We start from the raw sequence: 21656 nt of genomic DNA, 5'->3' as shown, positions 1-21656 counted from the left end.
AAAGTCATTCCTCACTGTCATTCTGATCTTTCAGAATGATGCTAACCCAACAATCCACTGAACATTTGGCTCCCAGCTCAGTCTGGGAGTGGGAGTGAAAGATACAGATTGGCTTCTGAAGGAACCACAGTCCTGAAATCATTCAGCATTTGATTAATCAATTTGATTGTCACATGTACAGTACCTACATAGTGAAGAGCTGTGTTTGCAAGCAGTATATTCTGAAAGTTCTTTCAGCTACAAAAGTGGCACATGATACATTATGCCAACTTGTACACTTTTTTCTTGGGCAAGAAACATCTACAGAAAACCAACTCTCTACTCAACAAGATCCAGTGAAAACTGGCTTTACTAAAGTGAGGATTTACTGTTGGCTTTTCAGGTAACAGCAGCCAAATACTCAACAGGAAAATTGAATGAAACATGTTTAGGGTAGGTGGGTCAAGGTAAGTAGGATAGGCCATTTGGCTCATGCTTCTCCAATAAGATTGGGTCTAGTTTTACTTTCTTAAAGCAGCTCTCACAGAGCAGAAACACTATTGGAATAAATAAAGCATTTACAACACAATTGGCAGGACCTAGGCTTCAAAACTTCTAAACAGCCAAAGACATTTTTCTCCTGGATTAAGTTAGAAACTTGACAGCTATTACTTTACTCACAGGATAGCATGCACACAAATATAATCAGTACACTTCAGGTTAATGATATAGTCAGTAATTGAAACAGAGGCATCAGTAACAAACATTTTTTATTTTTTAATATAGTCCAGAATCCAACATTGGTGCATCAGAAACTAGAATGGAGAGATAACAGGACTTCTTACGCAAATTTCTTTCCTTGAATAAAGGAAGTTAAACTGTATAAAACACTGTTTGCAAACACTCAATATATTCAACAATAACTTACCAATTAAACTAACATTACATTTACACTACAAACTTGTAAACATTTGGTACATTAGCAATCCAACCAGAATCAAAGAAACAAAAAGTGCTCCACTAGATGCCAATAAATAGGAAAAGGTCAGGAAAAAAAAAGTTTTTCATCTGCAACACTCCAAAAGCAGAGTGAAATGCCGTAGATTTAACGCACTTTGCATTTGTCTTCCAACCTGAATATTCAGCAAAAATCAAATCACTGAAGGGAAGTCAAGCATGGCCAAGAGGAAGCTGTGCCATTGATCGAGATGGAAGAGGTTGAAGTCCCAGTGATGTTGGTGAATGAGCTACGAGAGAAAGAGGGAAGGGAGTTTAGCTTTGAAGACAAAATATTTACAAGCTTCAACTAAAATAAAAGGAACAAACAGTTTCTGTAGGTGGTGCTCATATTATACAACCCTCTGGATCACTTCCAGTGCCATGTGCAAGCGTGTATAGAAATAGGTGGTTAGTCCAGATGAATGTGACTAGAGACGGAGGAGGGAAGGCTTTAGATTTCTAGGAACAGAGGGACTTGTACAAGATGGATGGGTTGCACCCGAACTGGAATGGGACCAGCATCCTTGTGGGGTGGTTAGCTGGTAATGTCAGGGAGGGATGAAGTTAACTTGGTAGGGGGTGGGATCTAGACAGAATCCTTAACAGGGCAAGATAAACAAAGACAACAAGTGAGCCAGATCGGCATAAAAATTATAGACAAATTAAGGCAAGAGTGCACTTGGCAAAGTTGAATGGTATTTATTTTAATGCAAGGAGTCAGGTGAATAAAGCAGATGCGTTGAGGGCATAAATTACATGGTATTGCATATGGTGGAGGTGAGGGCAGAGTTTAGCAGGGCAGCATTCCAAAATACAGGGTCTTTAGGTGAAAGAGTGAGGTAAAACAAAGTGTCACAAATTTTGGTCAGGAATGGACTACAGGAGGAGGGATGACATCTTAGAAGGTTCCCCATACGAAGCTACATGGGTAGAACTTAAAAACCAAGCAGGAGCAATTCAGTTTCTGGGAGTGTACTACAGGCTCCCTAAAGAGAAGCTATGTAGGCAAATTTCAGAAGAATGAAAAGTAATAGGAGTAGCATTAACAGGGCAATTCAACTTCCAACTGGGGTAGCCAGAATGAGGGGTTTAAGAGAGTGCAGAATTCTTGATGCATCCAGCAGAGCTTTAAGCTGATTATGTAGAAAGCTCTCCAAAAGGAGGGGGCAGTCCCAGATTATTTTAGATAATGAAGGTGCACAAGTGGTCGACATATTAGTGGAGATTACTTTTGCTGACAGCAATCACAATTCCATTAAAAGATTGTTATAGAACATGACAAAGATGAGCCTGAAATCAAAGTTCTAAACGGAGAAGTCCAAATTTACTAGGATTGGTATAATTTGGCCAGTTTTTTTTTAAAATAGTGAAGTTTGTCAGAACTGTGGGACACAAGGAAGAAAAGGACAGTAAAGAGCCACATTTCAATAAAAAGGTGAAAGTGGGACCAAAACATTTGAACCCAGATTGCGGAGTATACAGCATTAGATAAAAAAGATGGAGGCTTATGGCAGATAGTGAAAGCTTAAAAACAACAAAAACCCTGGAAAGCACAATGTGAAGGGGACAAGAAAAGTGTTATTTGAGCAAAAACGGTGGTAAGAATAATGACAGGTAAAGTAAGGATAACGAGGGAAACAGTCGGGACACTGAAGGACCACAATGGCAAGTTGCACATGGAGCCAGAGGAGATAGGTAGGGTTCTAAAGAGATACTTAGAGCAGTCACTAGAGAGAGGGTGATAATATGGGTATAGAAATCAGGAAGACTGATGATACTTAAAATTAGCAGAGTCAGAGAAGGGATTCAGTGGATTGGCATGCTTAGGAGGGGCAAGTCTCTAGGGCTGAAGTGAATCTAATCCCAAGAAGTTTGAGGAAAGGCAGTAAATAACAGGGTTGCTAGCAAAAATGTTCAATTGCTTTAAACAACTAGAAAAAGGATATATTTAGTTATCATAATACCTCAAGGGAAAATTAGGCTCAAACCCAAAACTTCAGGCCCAGAGGCAGGGAGGCCAAACTTAAGCAGATTTTTTTTTTTTTAAAACCAGTCCCCTCAGGTAGATGTTCAAAAGAGGTCCCAGGGCAGAGGGAACAATTCCAGGATAATACCTGCCTCACTCACCAGAGTGAAACTGTATCCTGGCCGCCTTAACAGATAAGATATACTTCTGATCTCAATATTGAGAAATACTGGTGGAATGAATTGCTGAGTGACCCAATTTTGTAGTCTCTTGAAACTTGGAGTCACTGCATTTTAAAAGAACCCTTAGCCAGAAGCATTGGATGGTGCATTGGCCTTAATTTAGTGACCCAACCTCTGAAAATTTAAATTCTTATACTATTGCAAGCTGTAACTGGTTACGAACTAGTGAGCAACATCTTAGCCAAAACTTCCTGCTTGAACTTCATGCGGTGACTCCCCATACTAGACCTAACACCCTGTAGTTGCCCACATGTAGGAGGGTGGTGTCAGTAAATGAACAATAACTGGTTCCCTTTAATTACAAAATAAATCACTCCTCTGTTCTGCCAAATACAAGCATACAGACATTTTACTGGGAAACAAAATTTATATTAGTATGGACAGTGTCCTTTTACTAGAACTGGGTTTGATACCTTTTACAAAGGTGCCTGATGCTTGTACAAAGATACTGCCCAGCAACAAGATTTGGATTGGATGCTAGTACCAGTTTGCCATTCAACTGAAGGGAGATTAGACTTGCAAAAAAAAACATTCATTTAAGGTGAAACAAGACAAAAGAGTTCAGTTTCAAGACAAGAACTAAGTCCAACTGACTTTAGGTGGCAATCTTCAATTTGGCAGCCAATGTGATTAATCAGCAACTGAAGTCACCTCATTTCACCCCTATTGGTTTGAACTTTGACCCACAGATTGTACCTTTTGACTATTTTCCACCTATGATCTTCCTAAAAAGCAGTCAGCTGACAATTAGTTGGAGTGTTTGAATTTAAGCTTGTATTAATAATTAGAAGCCAAATTAAAATGATACCTGGTGAGCGATTTCTTAGTGGTCACACTGATACATTCCCAGAAACTGAACTGGTTATATTTCACATTTGTGAAAACTCATGTAATAGACTCAAATTTCCAGCACATTGTCACTAGGGATTAGAGTTTCAGATTCATGGTCAAAAGATCTTTGAAAAGTAGGTAATACGGAGATTGTACCTGACGCAAGTTTAAAAATTATTTCACTCCTGTCACTGGCTAGACCAGCATATAATGCATGGTCTTTAGTTGCCCAGAGGGCAGTGACACATCATCCCCATTGCTGTGGGTCTTGAGTTACACAGATCTTCCTGAAAAAGGAAATCAGTGAACCAGGAAGGTTTTAGACCAAATTTTATTGAATTCAAATTCTCTATATGCTGTAGTGATATTCAAACATCCTTAAGACTGGGTTTCTGGATCACTAACCCAAGATGTGGACATTGAGCCATCTACTGATTCATGAAGCACAGAGGACAGATGCTAGATTTATTGTATAGTTAAATATTAGAAGTAGCTAAAGTAACAGACCCAACTGCTTTTATATATGTAAAGATTAGTTCAAGGCAGCAAGGCTGAACTTGTGAAAGTTAGGACAGAGATAAATCAATATTAGCACATTTGGGGATATGTGGAAATACTAGTAGGGGGAGGTATACAATGCGGGAACCACGATTCCTAGGGGACTTGAGTGTTTTTCCCCTTGGGAGGAGTGTCCAGGACCAGAAGGAGTATCCCAGAATATGGGGTCACCCATTTAAGATCATTCGAGGGGAATTGGAGGGCCATTAGACTGTGGAATTCTTTACTGCAGTGGCCGGTCAAGTATACTGAAGGCAGAGACCTTAACTGGTAAGGGAATTCAAAGTTTGAGAGAGGATTTGTAGCTCGGGTGCTCGTTGTTGTGGTTCTGTTCGCCGAGCTGGGAATGTGTGTTGCAGATGTCTCATCCCCTATATAAGTGCTTGGGAGCCTCCTGTGAAGCGCTTCTGTGTTGTTTCCTCCGGCATTTACATTATAATATAATAATATTCTTCACAGGAGGCTCCCAAGCACCAAGGATGTCCCCTAGACAGGGGATGAAATGTCTGCAACACAAATTTCCAGTTCGGCGAACAACTGGTAAGGGAATAAAGTGTTATTGGGAAAATGTGGAATTGAGGACTCTAAATCAGTCACGACCTCACTGAATGGAGCAGCAGACAATGGGCTGAATGGCCTATTTCTGTTCCTATATCTTATGGAAGACTCACTGGAGTTTTTTTTTTTAAAAATTCCAGTGTGGGACTTGGGCATTGCTGGTTGGCTAGCATTGATAGCTCATCTCTATTTGCCCTTGAGGTGGGAGTGAGCTGCCGCCTTGAATCGCTGCAGTCCACTTGCTGTGGGTTGACCTACAATGCCGGTAGGGAGGGAATTCCAGGATTTTGACCCAATGACTGAAGCATCAGTGGTACATTTCCAAGTCAGGGTGGTGAGTGACTTGGGAGAGAAACTTGCAGGTGGTGGTGCTCCCATGTTTGGAAGGTGTGTCTGAGAATGTTTAATGTATTTCTGCAGAGCATCTTGTAGATAGTACACACTGCTGCTACTACTGAGTGCTGGCAAAGGGATCAAATATTTGTAGATGTGGTGACAATCAAGTGGGATGTTTTGCCCTGGATGGTTTGAGCTTCTCTAGTGTTGTTGGAGCTGCGCCCATCCAGGCAAGTGGGGAGTATTCCATCACACTCCTGACATGTGCCAGGTAGATGGTGGATAGACTTTGGGGCGTCAGGTGGTGAGTTACTTGCTGCAGCATTCCCAGTCTCTGACCTGCTCTTGTAGCCACTGTGTATATGTGGCAAGTCCACTTGAATTTCTGGTCAATAGGAACCCCAAAGATGTTGACAGTGGAGGATTGAGCGATGGTTATACTGTTGAATGTCAAGGGGTGGTAGTTAGAGTGACTCTTATTTGTAATGGTCATTGTCTGACATTTGTGTGGCATGAATGTTAATTGCCACATGTTGACCAAGCCTGGATATTAGAACATAGAACATAGAAGAATACAGCGCAGTACAGGCCCTTTGGCCCTCGATGTTGCGCCGATCCAAGCCCACCTAACCTATACTAACCCACTATCCTCCATATACCTATCCAATGCCCGCTTAAATGCCCGTAAAGAGGGAGAGTCCACCACTGCTACTGGCAGGGCATTCCATGAACTTACGACTCGCTGAGTGAAGAACCTACACCTAACTTCAGTCCTATATCTACCCCCCCTTAATTTAAAGCTATGCCCCCTTGTAATACCCGACTCCATACGCGGGAAAAGGTTCACACTGTCAACCCTATCTAACCCCCTAATCATCTTGTACACCTCAATCAAGTCACCCCTAAACCTTCTTTTCTCTAATGAAAACAGCCCCAAGTGTCTCAGTCTTTCCTCATACGATCTTCCTTCCATACCAGGCAACATCCTGGTAAACCTCCTCTGCACCCGTTCCAGTGCCTCCACGTCCTTCCTATAGTATGGCGACCAAAACTGCACACAATATTCCAGATGCGGCCGCACCAGAGTCTTATACAATTGCATCATGACCTCAGGACTCCGGAACTCAATTCCTCTACCAATAAAAGCCAGTACGCCATATGCCTTCCTCACCGCACTATTTACCTGGGTGGCAACTTTCAGAGATCTGTGTACATGGACACCAAGATCCCTCTGCTCATCCACACTACCAAGTATCCGACCATTAGCCCAGTACCCCATCTTTTTGTTATTCTTCCCAAAGTGAATCACCTCACACTTAGCTACATTGAATTCCATTTGCCACCTTTCTGCCCAGCTCTGCAGCTTCTCTATATCCTGCTGTAACCTGCCACATCCTTCCTCACTATCAACAACTCCTCCGACTTTCGTATCATATTGTCCTGGTCTTGTTCATTTGAGCACATACTGCTTCAGTATGAGTCATGAATGGTGCTGAACACCGAATTCTCCAGCTTGCCAATGATTGCAAACAGTTAAAGCAGCTTGAAATTGGAATACAAGAACAAAAATAGGAGACCATCTGACCTGTTAAGCCTACTCCACCAATGAGGTTGTGGTTGATCTATGGACTCGATGCCATTTGCCCACCCATTCCCTAAAGTGGGCGGCACGGTGGCACAGTGGTTAGCACTGCTGCCTCACAGCGCCTGAGACCCGGGTTCAATTCCCGCCTCAGGCGACTGACTGTGTGGAGTTTGCACGTTCTCCCCGTGTCTGCGTGGGTTTCCTCCGGGTGCTCCGGTTTCCTCCCACAGTCCAAAAGATGTGCAGGGTCAGGTGAATTGGCCATGCTAAATTGCCCGTAGTGTTAGGTAAGGGGTAAAGGTAGGGGTATGGGTGGGTTTCGCTTCAGCGGGTTGGTGTGGACTTGTTGGGCCGAAGGGCCTGTTTCTACACTGTAATGTAATGTAATCTAATCTTCTTTATTGTTCAAAACTCTTTGCATGAAAACATTCAACACGGTAGCCTCAATGCTTCACTAGGTAAGAAATTCTACAGATTCACAATCCTTTGGGTGAAGATGTTCCTCAACTTAGTCCTAAACCTGCTCCCTTTTGAGGCTATCTCACAACCCCCACCTCAGAGGATCGGTGTTGGGCCCTCTACTTTTTGTCATTTACATAAATGCTTTGGATGCGAGCATAAGAGGTACAGTTTGCAGATGACACCAAAATTGGAGGTGTAGTGGACAGCGAAGAGGGTTACCTCAGATTACAACAGGATCTTGATCAGATGGGCCAATAGGCTGAGAAGTGGCAGATGGAGTTTAATTCAGATAAATGAGAGGTGCTACATTTTGGGAAAGCAAATCTTAGCAGGACTTATACACTTAATGGTAAGGCCCTAGAGAGTGTTGCTGAACAAAGACCTTAGAGTGCAGGTTCATAGCTCCTTGAAAGTGAAGTCGCAGGTTGATAGGATAGTGAAGGCGGCGTTTGGTATGCTTTGCTTTATTGGTCTGAGTATCGAGTACAGGAGTTGGGAGGTCATGTTGCGGCTGTGCAGGACATTGGTTAGGCCACTGTTGGAATATTGCATGCAGTTCTGGTCTCCTTCCTATCGGAAAGATGTTGCAAAACTTAAAAGGGTTCAGAAGAGATTTACAAGGATGTTGCCAGGCTTAGAAGATCTGAGCTACAGGGAGAGGCTGAACAGGCTGGGGCTGTTTTCCCTGGAGTGTCGGAGGCTGAGGGGTGACCTTAGAGGTTTACAAAATTATGAGGGGTATGGATAGGATAAATAGGCAAAGTCTTTTCCCTGGGGTTGGGGAGTCCAGAACTAGAAGGGCATAAGTTTAGGGCGAGAAGGGAAAGATATAAAAGAGACCTAAGGGGCAATTTTTTCACGGAGGGTGGTAAGTATATGGAATGAGCTGCCAGAGGATGTGGTGGAGGCTGGTACAATTGCAACATTTAAGAGGCATTTGGATGGGTATATGAATAGGAAGGGTTTGGAGGGATATGGGCCAGGTGCTGGCAGGTGGGACATCTGGTCAGCATGGACAGGTCAGACCGAAGGGTGTTTCCATGCTGTACATCTCTATGACTATTTCCCACCCCCACCCCCCATTCCTTTAAGTAAGAATATAGTCCCAGTCTATGCAATCTCTCCTCTTAAGCAGATCTTCAACTCTGCAACCAACCTAGTGAAACTCCTCTGAACCCCCTTCAGCATCAGTACTCCCTTTCAAGTTAAAAATGATTTCTGATTGCCTGTACTTAAAAGATAAGAAGTGGAGGGAGACAAAAAGAAAATGGCTGGAACTTGAATTGCAAAAAAGGAGGAAGAGTGCCAGCTTACAAGGCTACAGTTTAAAAATAATATGGAGGTGTTGGTATTTTTAGGTGGGTAGCTACCTGAAAGAGCAGTGCTCCAAAAGCTTGTACTTCCAAATAAAGCTGCTGGACTATAACCTGGTGTTGTGAGATTTTTTAAGCTTTGTCCACAGATTAAAAAGGAAGCCTTCAAGGTGGATGATTGTGATTAGATTACAGCAAGGAATTTCCCAAAGTCCAGTAAGGAACTGTTTAATTTATATAGCCCCAACCAAAATTCCAAATCTCAAATTATTTGAGGAAAGGTAGCCTGAAAATTTAGAAAAACTGGACACTGCCTCTGTGGAGCAAGTTAATAGGCAGAGCATGTGAAAGTTATCCACCACTGTCACGTAGCTTAGACTAATGCCCTGTTCAAAAAAAGGATATTCTGGGGGTGCACAAGTTTGTTCCTGAAGGATGCAGGCAAGAGTTTGGAAATTTGAAGCAGCAGCCTGGGCAAACCTGTAATCAACTTGCTTATAAATTCAATAACCTGCAATCCAACAGTTAGGAGTAGATACCAAGAATGAAGCTGAATTCTGATCATTCAAGGAACTCACCTTGAGTAATCAGAACTCAGAGCAGCTACTGAAGTGACAAACGGTAGGAACAGCTGATTATGATTAAAAACTTTCCTGTACCTCTGAAATATAGTTGAACTTGATTAGGGAGCTTAAGGTGAAGGAACTCCCAGGGAGCAGTGACCATAATGATGATAGAATGCACCCTGCAGTTTGAGGGGAAGGAGTTAGAACCACATGTAACGGTATTACAATTGAGTAAAGGGAACAAAAGACAAGCAGCTGGTCAGAAATTCATCCCAAGGAAGAAACATACTACAGAGGCTGAGCAACTGCAGCTGACAAAGAGAAGTCTGGTGAAAATTAGGGGGAAGACTTTAAAATCCAGAGGATAAAAAATGAAATAAAAATTAACTAGTAATAAAAACTACTCTTGCATTCTTCAAAAAAAGAGAGTTCTCTAAAAAAAGGTGGACATTGGCCCACTGAAAAAAATGAGGCTGGAGAATAGTAATGGGGAACAAAAATGACAGAATGATACTTTGCATCAATTTTTGCAGAGGAAGATACTAGAACGTCAAGAATCAGGAGAGTGTGGTGATCATTATAGAGAAGGTGCTGGGGAAGCTGACAGGTCTCAAGGTGGATAAATCACCTGGACTAGAGAGAGGACACCTCAGGGTTCTGAAGATAGAAATCATGATCTTCAGGAATTCCTGGACTTGGAGGGTCCAAGGGGACTGAAAAATGGATAGTGTAATACCCCTATTTAAAAGGGAGGAAGGCAGAAGTTAGGAAATTATAGGCTGGTTAGCCTGACCTCAGCCATTGGCAAGATTTGACAACCCATTAAAAGGACAAGATTATAAAATACCTGGATGTGCATGGTAAAACAGGGCTGAGTCTGCACAACTTCAAAGGGAGGTTACATCTGACAAATCTGTTAGAATTCTGAGGTAAGTGAGCAAGTTAGACAAAGAAGAGCCTTAGACATGATCTAGGCCATTGACAAGGAGGCTACTAAATAAGCTAGAGCCAATGGTGTCAGGAGCAAGGGACTGGCATAGATCAAGGGTTGACTGACTGACTCAAGGCAGAGGGGGGGAAAATAAAGTGGTATTTTTCAGGATGGCAGCAGTGAAGGGTTTGAGGACTCTAAATTCCAAGTACAGACCCAGACAGGTGGGGTGAGGGGCATGATGTGGTTGAAACTTATAGAACATGGAGATGCCAGGATAGAACATGGAGATGGTATTTCTAGTAGGAGACACGAAGACCTGCAGACGTATTGAAGGGTCAAACTTTTAGAACTGAGGTAGTGTTTCCTCGGAGAGTGGGGTCTCTATGGAACTCTGACATGGAAGACTGTGGAGTCCTAAAATCAAAACAGTGGAATAGGCCATTGAGCCCTTCTAGTCTGCACCACCATTCAATACAATCATGGCTGAGCATGTAATCTCAGTATCCCATTCCCACCCTCTCCCTATTCCCCTTGATCCCTTTAACCACAAGGGCCACGTCCAGCTCCCTCTTGAATCTATCAAATTAACTGGCTCCAACAGCTTTCTGTGGGAGAGAATTACACAGGTTCACAACTCTGAAGAAATTCTTCATCTCAGTCTTTAATGGCTTACCCCTTATTCCTGGACTTGACCCCAGTTCTGGAATTCCCCAATATTGAGCACATTCTTCCCACAGCCAGTCCAGTGACATCAAGATTGTGGTTTTAAGAGATCCCCAGTATTCTATATTCCAGCAAATACAAACCCCGTTGTTCCAGTTTTTCATGTCCGTTCTGCCATCCCAGGAATCAGTGTTGAACCTTTGCTGGATTCCCTTAATAACAAAGGATGTCCTTCCTCAGACTAGGAGACCAAAACTACACACAATACTCAAGATGTGGTCTCACCAAGGCCCCCTTACTCCAATACTCTCATCCTCTCACTGAAGGCCAGCGTGCCATTAGCTTTCCTCACTGCCTGCCATCCTTCAGCGATTGTTCCACTATGACACCCAAGTCTTGTTGCACCTTACTTTTTCCTAAACTGCCAGATAGATAAATTTCTGTTTTCCAGTTTGTGACCAAATTGGATAACCTCACATTTATCCATGTTATATTGCTAGTCTGTCCAAGTCACCCTGCAGATTCTTAGCATCCTCCTCACAACAAAGCTGAATGGCAGTCCATCATCTGCAAATTTGGAAATAAGACATTCAATTCCTTCACCCAAAAATGTTAATATATTTTGTGAACAGCTAGGATCCCAGCACTGCATCCTATGGTACCAACTCATCACTGCCTGCCACTCTGAAAAAGGACCCATTATTCCAACTCCCTGCTTCCTGTCTGCCAGTTCTCTATCCATGTCAATACAATATTTTAGATAGGGATAGATCGATCAATACTTGATTAGTAAGGGCCTCAAGGCTTATGGGGAGAAGGTAGGAGAACAATTGAGAAATTGAATGGCAGAGCAGACTGGATGGGTCAAATGGTCTGATTCTGCTCCTGTCTTGTGGTCTTCTAGAAGGTGGAAAAGTGAAAGTACTGAATGTAGCCAGTACAGAAAAATCACAGTTGGGAAACGCAAAGAGATCTTAGACTAGACAGCATAGTAGGTCAGTGGTTAGCACTGCTGCCTCGGCACCAGGGACCTGGGTTCAATTCCAGTCTTGCCCAACTGTGTGGAGTTTGCACATCTCTCCTTATCTGTGTAGGTTTCCTCCCACAGTCCACAGATGTGCGGGTTAGGTGAGTTGGCCATGCTAAAAATTGTCCAGTGTTCAGGAATGTGTACATTAGTGCAATAATCAGGGGAATGTAGAGTATGGGGTAGGGGATTAGGTCTGGGTCAGTTACTCTAAGGGTTGGAGTGGACTTGTTGGACAAAAGGCCTGTTTCCACACTGTACGGATTGTAACTATTCTAAAAAAATTGGTGTAGGGCTGGAAGCAGAGGGAAGGTTTTGGACTTAGAATTCATAACCGTTCATAAAAGATAAATTTGTGGGTTTTTGATTTTTCTTTGACTACAACTACAAAGCTATAGGTAAACAATGTAGGAGAGGTGATGAATAAAAAAGGAGAGAAAACATAGAAGGGTTACCTTTCTGACAATTGTTACAACTAAGCCTGTAACATGAAGAGGTACAAGAGCCAAACTTCACAATAGAAAACAGCAACCACAATTAATAAAATATTCAAGGGGCAAAAGAATAATAAATTGGTCAGTTGAGTGGCTGGAGGAGACTGGGAAAGGAGTTAGCAGAAAGGACAGTTGAGGAACAAAGACAGGCACTTAAGTAATAGCTCATAAGGTATAGCTGAGGAAGGAGACTAGGAAGGGGATAAACTGACCCTGGTTAAGTTAGGGGTAATATTAAATTGAAAGAAACACATAACATGACAAAGATTAGTAAATAAGAGGATTGAGAAATTTTAAAAACCAACTGATTGAAAAAAAAAAGGACAAACCAGCAAGTAATATAAAAATGGATAAAAGCTTCTTTAAATACAATAGAAGAGAGAGAGGGAAAAGTGAACAGGCCTTTTTGAGTGCAAAGCTGGCTGAATAATAGGGAATGGAAACGTCATTGAATAAATGTTTTGCAGTCATTAAGAGCTTTCCAAAAGTATTCATAACCAAGGAGTACAAGGGGAAATAAAGACAATAGCTATCACCAGAGGGGGAAAAAAAGTGCTAGAGAAACTAATGGAACTCAAGACAGACAGGTTCCTGGACCTGATGGGATTTGACTTAGGATTTTACAAGGAAGCAGCAACAGAAATAACGTAAACACTGCTCATAACTGTCCAAGAACCTTCAGAATTCAGAAAATTCTACAGGACTAGAAAAATGCCAATGCAACATCTTAAACTTTGAAAAAGGCAGTAGCAAAAAAAACCATAGGCCAATTAGATTAATATTTTCTTAATAACAGATGTTAGGGTCAAAAGGACAAAAATAGTAGAGCATTTAAAAATATTTGGTCAAATCAACATGCATCAAGATGAAAATCAAGTCTGACAAGTTAACTAGACTGAAGATAGGTAGATGAGGAAGCAATAGATTTGAATTTTCAGTAGATTTTTGATAACTACGACAGAGCCCACAGTGTAGGAGGTAGTCTATTAGCATGGATAAACGATTAGCCAGCTAATAGTTAACAATTGGCAATAAGGGGGACATTTTCAAACTGGCAATCTGTAACTAATGGAGTGACACAGGGTCAGTGCTGGGTCACAATTATTTACAAAATGTATTGACTTGGATAAGTGAATGTACCAAAGTGGAGATTGTGGATGACAACAGTTGGCAAGACAAGTGGGGAGGATGAGAGTCTGGAGAGGAATATGGAGGGGTTAGGGGAGTGGGTAAAAACCAGGAAGATGAATAGAAAAATCAGGTGGGCAGGTGGTAGTGAGGTTAGGTACTTTGATTGGAAGAGGAACTGAATATTATTTCAAATGGTGCAAGTCTGCTGAAAGCTGAATGTAGGAGTCCTTTTCCATGTATCATAAAAAGCTAACAAGTTCAGTAGCTAATTGGAAAGGCAAAAGCAAATGGAATACTGGTCTTTAAAAGTAGATAGCTTTGCTAAACTCTACAAGCACTAGTCAGACCATAGCTGGAATATATAAAGTTTAGGGGTGTAGGTTTGCTCGCTGAGCTGTAGGTTTGATATCCAGACGTTTTGTTACCTGGCTAGGTAACATCAGTGGCGACCTCCAAGTGAAGCGAAGCTGTTGTCTCCTGCTTTCTATTTATATGTTTGTCCTGGATGGGGTTCCTGGGGTTTGTGGTGTCATTTCCTGTTAGTTTTCTGAGGGGGTTGATAGATGGCATCTAGATCTGTGTGTTTGTTTATGGCAATGTGGTTGGAGTGCCAGGTCTCTAGGAATTTTCTAGCATGTCTTTGCTTAGCCACTATTTCAACTGGGACAGGCTATTCAAAGACATGCCAGAGAATTCCTAGAGGCCTGGCACTCCAACCACAAACACCATAAACAAACACAGATCTAGATACCATCTTCTGGATTAGTGGTGCTGGAAGAGCACAGCAGTTCAGGCAGCATCCAAAGGAGCAGTGAAACATTGATTTCGCTGCTCCTTGGATGCTGCCTGAACTGCTGTGCTCTTCCAGCACCACTAATCCAGAAGATGGTTTCCAGCATCTGCAGTCATGGTATCTAGAGGTAAAAAACAATCTAAAAACCCCTCAGAAAATGAACAGGAAATGACCTCACCATAAACCTCAGGAACCCCATCCAGGACAAACAAATAGAAAGCAGGAGATAACAGCTTCGCTTCAATTGGAGGTCGCCAGTGATGATGTTACCTAGCCAGATAATGAAACATCTGGATATCAAACAGACATTGAAGCATACAAGATTCTTTGAGGATTTGACAGGGTTTTGCCTTGTGGGAGGACAAAGTAATTTCTGAAAGATGAGGAATTTGAGGATTGACGATCTGTTGAATTTTTACTGCAGAGGTCTTTCAAGGCTGAGATTGAAAACCTCAGAATCAAAGGTTATGGGAAAAGGGCGTCAAAGATTCAGATCAGCTATAATCTTACTGAATGAGAGAGCAGACTCAAATGGGCTGAATGGCTCTGCATCTGTCACATGGTCTTCTGGAGGACAGTCTTCCTTCTACAGGGCACAACTTACAGAGAACAAAAGTATATGTCCATGCCTTTATGGAAAAACACAACAACACGCCCCAGAATAATGGTAAGTTACCCATCGATAGGTAATGACTCAGCTAGAGTGAACATTACAACTTTAATTGTAATCAAAATTTGAAATTGGTTCAGGTATTGGAACAGAATTTCTATTCAACTTACATTCCATGTAGGTGTGTAAGGCAGTCAACATCTGTCCATCTGGTGCTACATATGCAGAGTAGGTCATTTCATCCAGCATTTGGGGAGAGCGCCTCTCCTGTTGCATGGTCACTGGGGTAGATGACAGGCGGTTTGGACTCACATGCTTTTTGTGACGTGCTCTACAGTTCTGAAACCAAACCTGTAAATATCAATTTACAATTACAGCACAAAACAAGAGGAGCAGTGTCATTTTTAGGATTGGCTTGCATTCAAAGAAAAACTAAATACACAAATTTTCAGAAGGGATGATCCGCTGGAGAATTGTGCATTGGTCACTCCCACCACTAAGTCTTCATAGATTGGTAGCAGTGCAGAATTTGTTCCCTTCAATTGATTCTCTCCCTAGCTGTATTCAGATTTCTTGATGAACAAACCCCGCTCCTAGAGCACATTGTGCTTTTGCCACCCTCAATACTTCTACATGTTCATTGTGGTGGTGGGGAGAAAGAGATGCAGGGGAGTGGTGGAGAGGAGGAAAGGAAAGAAAAGAATGGATTTCTTCAACTGACTGTTATAGATGGAGGGCTTTTATCCAAAATGATTTTCCTGCTCCTCGGATGCTGCCTGACCTGCTGAGCTTTTCCAGCACCACTAATCTAGGCTCTGATCTCCAGCATCTGCAGTCCTCACTTCCGCATAGGTGGCCAATGGCAGGTCCTATGATCAGATACCATTAGAAACTTCATGCGCTCTGGATTCAATATTGAAGACTCCCAAGGGCATTATCTTCTCCCTCTGGCACTTATGGAATACTGCAGAACAGTAAAATGGATGACTGGGACAGCTTGTTGCACAATGCTCAATTTTTCTGGGAGCAATTTGTTTCCAGGTGTTAGTAAAGGAGCCTTTGCAAATTTGACTGGGCATTGCCTAGTGTCAATTGCAGTACATTGTTTGCCTCAGGTGATCCAGTTTTAACGTTTAACTTTCCCTTTTGCAATTGGAGACCATGGCCATTTCAAACAGGTGTCAAACTTAGAGTGATTCAGAATAACAGCAGACAGGGCAAAGTTTCCTTAGTGTTACAAGCGACTTCCAAATTCTCCCCACACATTTTGTTAATGTCACATTCAGATTCTCACTCCCTACAAATGTATTTCCCCCCACAGCATTAGGAATCCATCCACTGAGGACACTGGTGCTAGATTACAACTTGCCTGGCCTGTATACTTCCCATCTCAAGAAACAGCCCAAGAAATCAAAAGACCCTCCCTCCTCTCCTGTACCACTCCAGCCATTCACCACCTGTGGCTGCTTCAGTCTTATCCTCTCAAACTACCTGCTTAAATGTGGGAACAAGTTACAGATGGTAAACAGGTAGTTACTTTACATTAATGCCCAAGACTGTAGGGAGGCTGTGGAGAAGGTAGCACTGACAGGGACTACTTGCGGACACAGAGACGGGCTCAAGTGCGTATACTTCAACGCAAGGAGTATCAGAAATAAGGTGGGTGAACTTAAGGCGTGGATCGGTACCTGGGACTACGATGTTGTGGCCATCACGGAAACGTGGATAGATGTGGGACAGGAATGGCTGTTGGAGGTTCCTGGTTACAGGTGTTTCAGTAAGATTAGGGAGGGTGGGAAAAAAGGAGGGGGGGTGGCATTGCTAATTAGAAATGGTATAACGGCTGCAGAAAGGAAGTTTGAGGGGGATCTGCCTCTGGAGGTAGTATGGGCTGAAGTCAGAAATAGGAAAGGTGCAGTCACCTTGTTGGGTGTTTACTATAGGCCCCCCAATAGCAGCAGAGATGTGGAGAAACAGATTGGGAAACAGATTTTGGAAAGGTGCAGAAGCCACAGGGTCGTAGTCATGGGCGACTTCAACTTCCCAAATATTGATTGGAAGCTCTTTAGATCAAGTAGATTGGATGGGGCGGTGTTTGTGCAGTGTGTCCAGGAAGCTTTTCTAACGCAGTATGTAGATTGTCCAACTAGAGGGGAGGCCATATTGGATTTGGTACTCGGTAATGAACCGGGACAAGTGGTGGGCTTGTTAGTGGGTGAATATTTTGGTGATGGTGACCACAATTCTGTGACTTTCACCTTGGTTATGGAGAGAGATAGGTGCGCACAACAAGGTAGATTTTATAATTGGGGGAAGGGAAATTACGATGCTGTAAGGCAGGATTTGAGGAGCATACGTTGGGAGCATAGGCTGTCAGGGAAGGATGTGGTGGAAATGTGGAACTTTTTCAAAGAGCAGATACGACGTGTCCATGATATGTATGTACCTATCAGGCAGGAAAGAAATGGTCGTGTGAGGGAGCCTTGGTTGACGAGAGAGGTTGAATGTCTGGTAAAGAGGAAGAAGGAGGCTTACATAAGGTTGAGGAAACAGGATTCAGACAGAGCAGTGGAGGGATACAGGATAGCCAGAAGGGACCTGAAGAAAGGGATTAGGAGAGCTAAGAGAGGGCATGAAAAATCGTTGGCGGATAGGATCAAGGATAACCCCAAGGCATTTTATGCGTATGTGAGAAACCTGAGAATGACGAGAACGAGGGTAGGGCCGATCAAGGACAGTAGTGGGAGACTGTGTATTGAGTCGGAAGAGATAGGAGAGGTCTTGAACAAGTACTTCTCTTCAGTATTTACGAACGAGAGGGACCGTATTGTAGAAGAGGAGAATGTGAAATGGACTGGTAAGCTAGAAGAGATACCTGTTAGGAAGGAAGATGTGTTGGACATTTTGAACAACTTGAGGATAGACAAGTCCCCCGGGCCTGACGGGATATATCCTAGGATTATGTGGGAAGCAAGAGAGGAAATTGCAGTACCGTTGGCAATGATCTTCTCGTCTTCACTGGCAACGGGGGTGGTACCAGGGGACTGGAGAGTAGCGAATGTTGTGCCCCTGTTCAAAAAAGGGAATAGGGATAACCCCGGGAATTACAGGCCTGTTAGTCTTACTTCTGTGGTAGGCAAAGTAATGGAAAGGGTACTGAGGGATAGGATTTATGAGTATCTGGAAAGACACTGCTTGATTAGGGACAGCCAGCACGGATTTGTGAAGGGTAGGTCTTGCCTTACAAGTCTTATTGAATTCTTCGAGGAGGTGACCAAGCATGTGGATGTAGTGTACATGGATTTTAGTAAGGCATTTGATAAGGTTCCCCATGGTAGGCTTATGCGGAAAGTCAGGAGGCATGGGATAGAGGGAAATTTGGCCAATTGGATAGAAAACCGGCTAACCGGTCGAAGGCAGAGAGTGGTGGTAGATGGTAAATATTCAGCCTGGAGCCCAGTTACAAGTGGAGTTCCGCAGGGATCAGTTCTGGGTCCTCTGCTGTTTGTAATTTTTATTAATGACTTAGATGAGGGAGTCAAAGGGTGGGTCAGTAAATTTGCAGATGATACGAAGATAGGGGGAGTTGTGGACAGTGAGGAGGGCTGTTGTCAGCTGCAGAGGGACTTAGATATGATGCAGAGCTGGGCTGAGGAGTGGCAGATGGAGTTCAACCCTGCCAAGTGTGAGGTTGTCCATTTTGGAAGAACAAATAAGAATGCGGAATACAGGGTTAATGGTAGGGTTCTTAGTCAGGTGGAGGAACAGAGGGATCTTGGGGTCTATGTACATAGATCTTTGAAGGTTGCCACTCAGGTGGATAGAGTTTGTAAGAAGGTCTATGGAGTATTATCGTTCATTAGCAGAGGGATTGAATTCAAGAGTCGTGAAGTGATGTTGCAGCTGTACAGGACTTTGGTTAGGCCACAGTTGGAGTACTGTGTGCAGTTCTGGTCGCCTCACTTTAGGAAAGATGTGGAAGCTTTGGAGAGGGTGCAGAGAAGATTTACCAGGATGTTGCCTGGAATGGAGAGGAAGTCGTACGAGGATAGGTTGAGAGTTCTCGGCCTTTTCTCGTTGGAACGGCGAAGGATGAGGGGTGACTTGATAGAGGTTTATAAGATGATCAGAGGAATAGATAGAGTAGACAGTCAGAAACTTTTTCCCCGGGTACAACAGAGTGTTACAAGGGGACATAAATTTAAGGTGAAGGGTGGAAGGTATAGGGGAGATGTCAGGGGTGGGTTCTTTACCCAGAGAATGGTGGGGGCATGGAATGCGCTGCCCGTGGGAGTGGTAGAGTCGGAGTCATTGGCGACCTTTAAGCGGCATTTGGATAGGTACATGGATGGGTACTTAATCTAGGTTAGAAGTTCGGCACAACATCGTGGGCCGAAGGGCCTGTTCTGTGCTGTATTGTTCTATGTTCTATGTTCTATGTTCTATTAATGAGTAAAAGATTTTGGCAAAAGTGAAGTTTTATGGACTTTGGGAAAAACATTTCTTTCATGATGCTTCGGAGCAGCCATTATTAAACAAAAAAGGGTTTCAATACGAGAGTCACAAGACTTTGTTACAAATGCTTAGTCAAACAGATAAAAGAGCATACAAGTGGAGTAGCTTATGGAGGGGATTCCAGAAGTTAAATCCAGGCAGACATAGGTACTACTACCTTAAAAGGTTGCAAGAAACCAAAAGTCAGGAGTGCAAATTAGAAAAGGGTATGAATGTAGGGTGGTGGCAGGCAGGGTGTGGGTGACACGGATACCATAAATGCACTTGAAAAGTGAAGAATCAGAACTTTTTAAAAGGGTGTTGACAGATCAAGTGTCAATGGAGGTCAAAGAGCACAACATGCAAACATGGGGAGGTACAAACTATAAATATAGTAACAAACAGAAAATAGCAGCTTCCATCAGCCTTTTATTGACAGGATCTGGTACTTGAATGATTGAGAATGTTAAAATACAAATTCAACATCTGCAGAGTGGGTAATACCCTTGTTGGCGCAAACTGATGCTAGGCTTGATGTGCACAATATATAACTGAGTGAAACGTTGAAAAGGAGGCCACGTATGGTTGCAAGGCTATAGATACAATGAAAGGTTTAGGAAAGATTACTAAAATAAGTTGGCGACAGGCAACTTTTAAAATATTGGTTTTAACTGCCTGACAACCTCAATTTCTGAAAGCATTAAGCAAGCTCCCACAAGCAAGACAACCAGATCATTTTAAATTTTGATTAAATGACCTTACTGAAGAGAGAATGCTCCTCTATAAGATATCTTTTATACCCATCAGCATGAGCTTCTTAGCTAGTGTTCACTCATTAGACAGGACCATCAGTAGTTGGTTGAGGATTAATTACTATCCATAGACATTAATGGGAACTCCACTGCACTTCAAAGTTAGCATGCTGGATAATAGAATCCCCAAGTTCAGGGAGAGGCTATTCAAGAGTTCAACAAATTGGCACACTCCCTCTGAAGAGTATCCAACCTAACCTCTACATCGACTATAGTTAACTTGCACACTACGGTGTAATTTACTATGGCCAATCAACCTAACCTGCACATCTTAGGACAGTGGGAAGAAACTGGAGCAGAGGAAGCCATCGCGGACAGGAAGAAGTGTGAATGCCACAGTCACCTGAGGCTGGAATCAAACCCAGGTCCCTGGCACGGAGGTAATGCTAACCACCATGCTTCCATCACGTGTGCGTGTGCACATAGTGCTGAACCAATACACCATCTGAAAAATTAAACTTTTGCAGCAAACAGGCTGGATGCTGTGAAGATCCCAGAAAGAAATGGAATACCAAAGCTTAATCAACTCAGGTCAATGCTGTCAACAGAGCTAGCACAGAAGTGTTTGAATAAATTTTGAAGAATTCACGAGAATGAGGTTCTAGAGAAAGCCAGGAATTCAAGTGGATTAAATTTTAAAGTTAGTATCTAACCTCAACATTTGTTCCATTGTTGAACACAACAACATCTGGGGAGACAGAATTGACAAGAAACAGAAACTGAACCAGCCATATTAAATGGTTAGGAATTCTGAAAATAACTCCCCTCCCAACTTAAGGCCTTTCTACCGTCCACAATACAATCAGGAGTGAGACAATATTCTGCTTGTTGGAGCTGCATTCAGTCAACACAAGCTTGACAACATCCAAGACAGTCAAGAATGTGGTAGTGGAAAAGTGGTCAGGCAGCATCCATGGAGCAGGAGAATCCCAGTTTCAGGCATAAGCCCTTCATCAGGATTCCTGATGAAGGGCTTATTCCCAAAACATCGATTCTCCTGCTCCACGGATGCTGCCTGACCTGCTGTGCTTTTCCAGCACCACATTCTTCTGATTTCCAGTTCTTACTTTCTCCTAGAATACAGGGGAGAGCAGCCCACTTGATTAACACCACATCCAGAAGCATCCACTCCCTTCAACAACACTTAGTTCATACTGCTATCTATAAGATACACGACAGAAATTCAAAGATCTTCAAACAGCACTTTCTAAACCCATGTCCACTTCTATCTGCTACCCTTGTCCTTCCAGATGGAAGGAACATCAGCCCTTGCAAGTTTCCCCAAGCCACTCACCATCCTGAC

The 21656-nt window shown here is 42.9% G+C and overlaps 1 protein-coding gene across 4 annotated transcripts in view; it reads right to left on the bottom strand.

Annotated features, from left to right (window-relative positions):
* Positions 1-732: 732 nt before the first annotated feature.
* The window catches only part of lhx8a (LIM homeobox 8a), a 50113-nt gene continuing 29189 nt past the window's right edge, over positions 733-21656 (bottom strand). For 3 of the 4 annotated variants that reach the window (XM_087990251.1, XM_043698559.2, XM_087990249.1), the window contains 2 exons: positions 15218-15398; positions 733-1226 (listed from right to left, as the gene is read on the bottom strand). In XM_087990251.1, the coding sequence (XP_087846377.1) occupies positions 1150-1226; positions 15218-15398 (258 nt within the window). In that variant the 3' untranslated portion in view covers positions 733-1149. The remainder of the gene's footprint in view (positions 1227-15217; positions 15399-21656) is intronic. The other variant, XM_087990250.1, reaches the window with a different exon arrangement.

Source organism: Chiloscyllium plagiosum, unplaced genomic scaffold (assembly GCF_037043375.1).
Source record: "Chiloscyllium plagiosum isolate Xiang-an unplaced genomic scaffold, Cpla_swu_hap1 HiC_scaffold_9, whole genome shotgun sequence".
Taxonomy (NCBI): domain Eukaryota; kingdom Metazoa; phylum Chordata; class Chondrichthyes; order Orectolobiformes; family Hemiscylliidae; genus Chiloscyllium; species Chiloscyllium plagiosum.
Note: the sequence above shows the minus strand (reverse complement) of the source record. Positions and strands in the feature narration are given on the sequence as shown.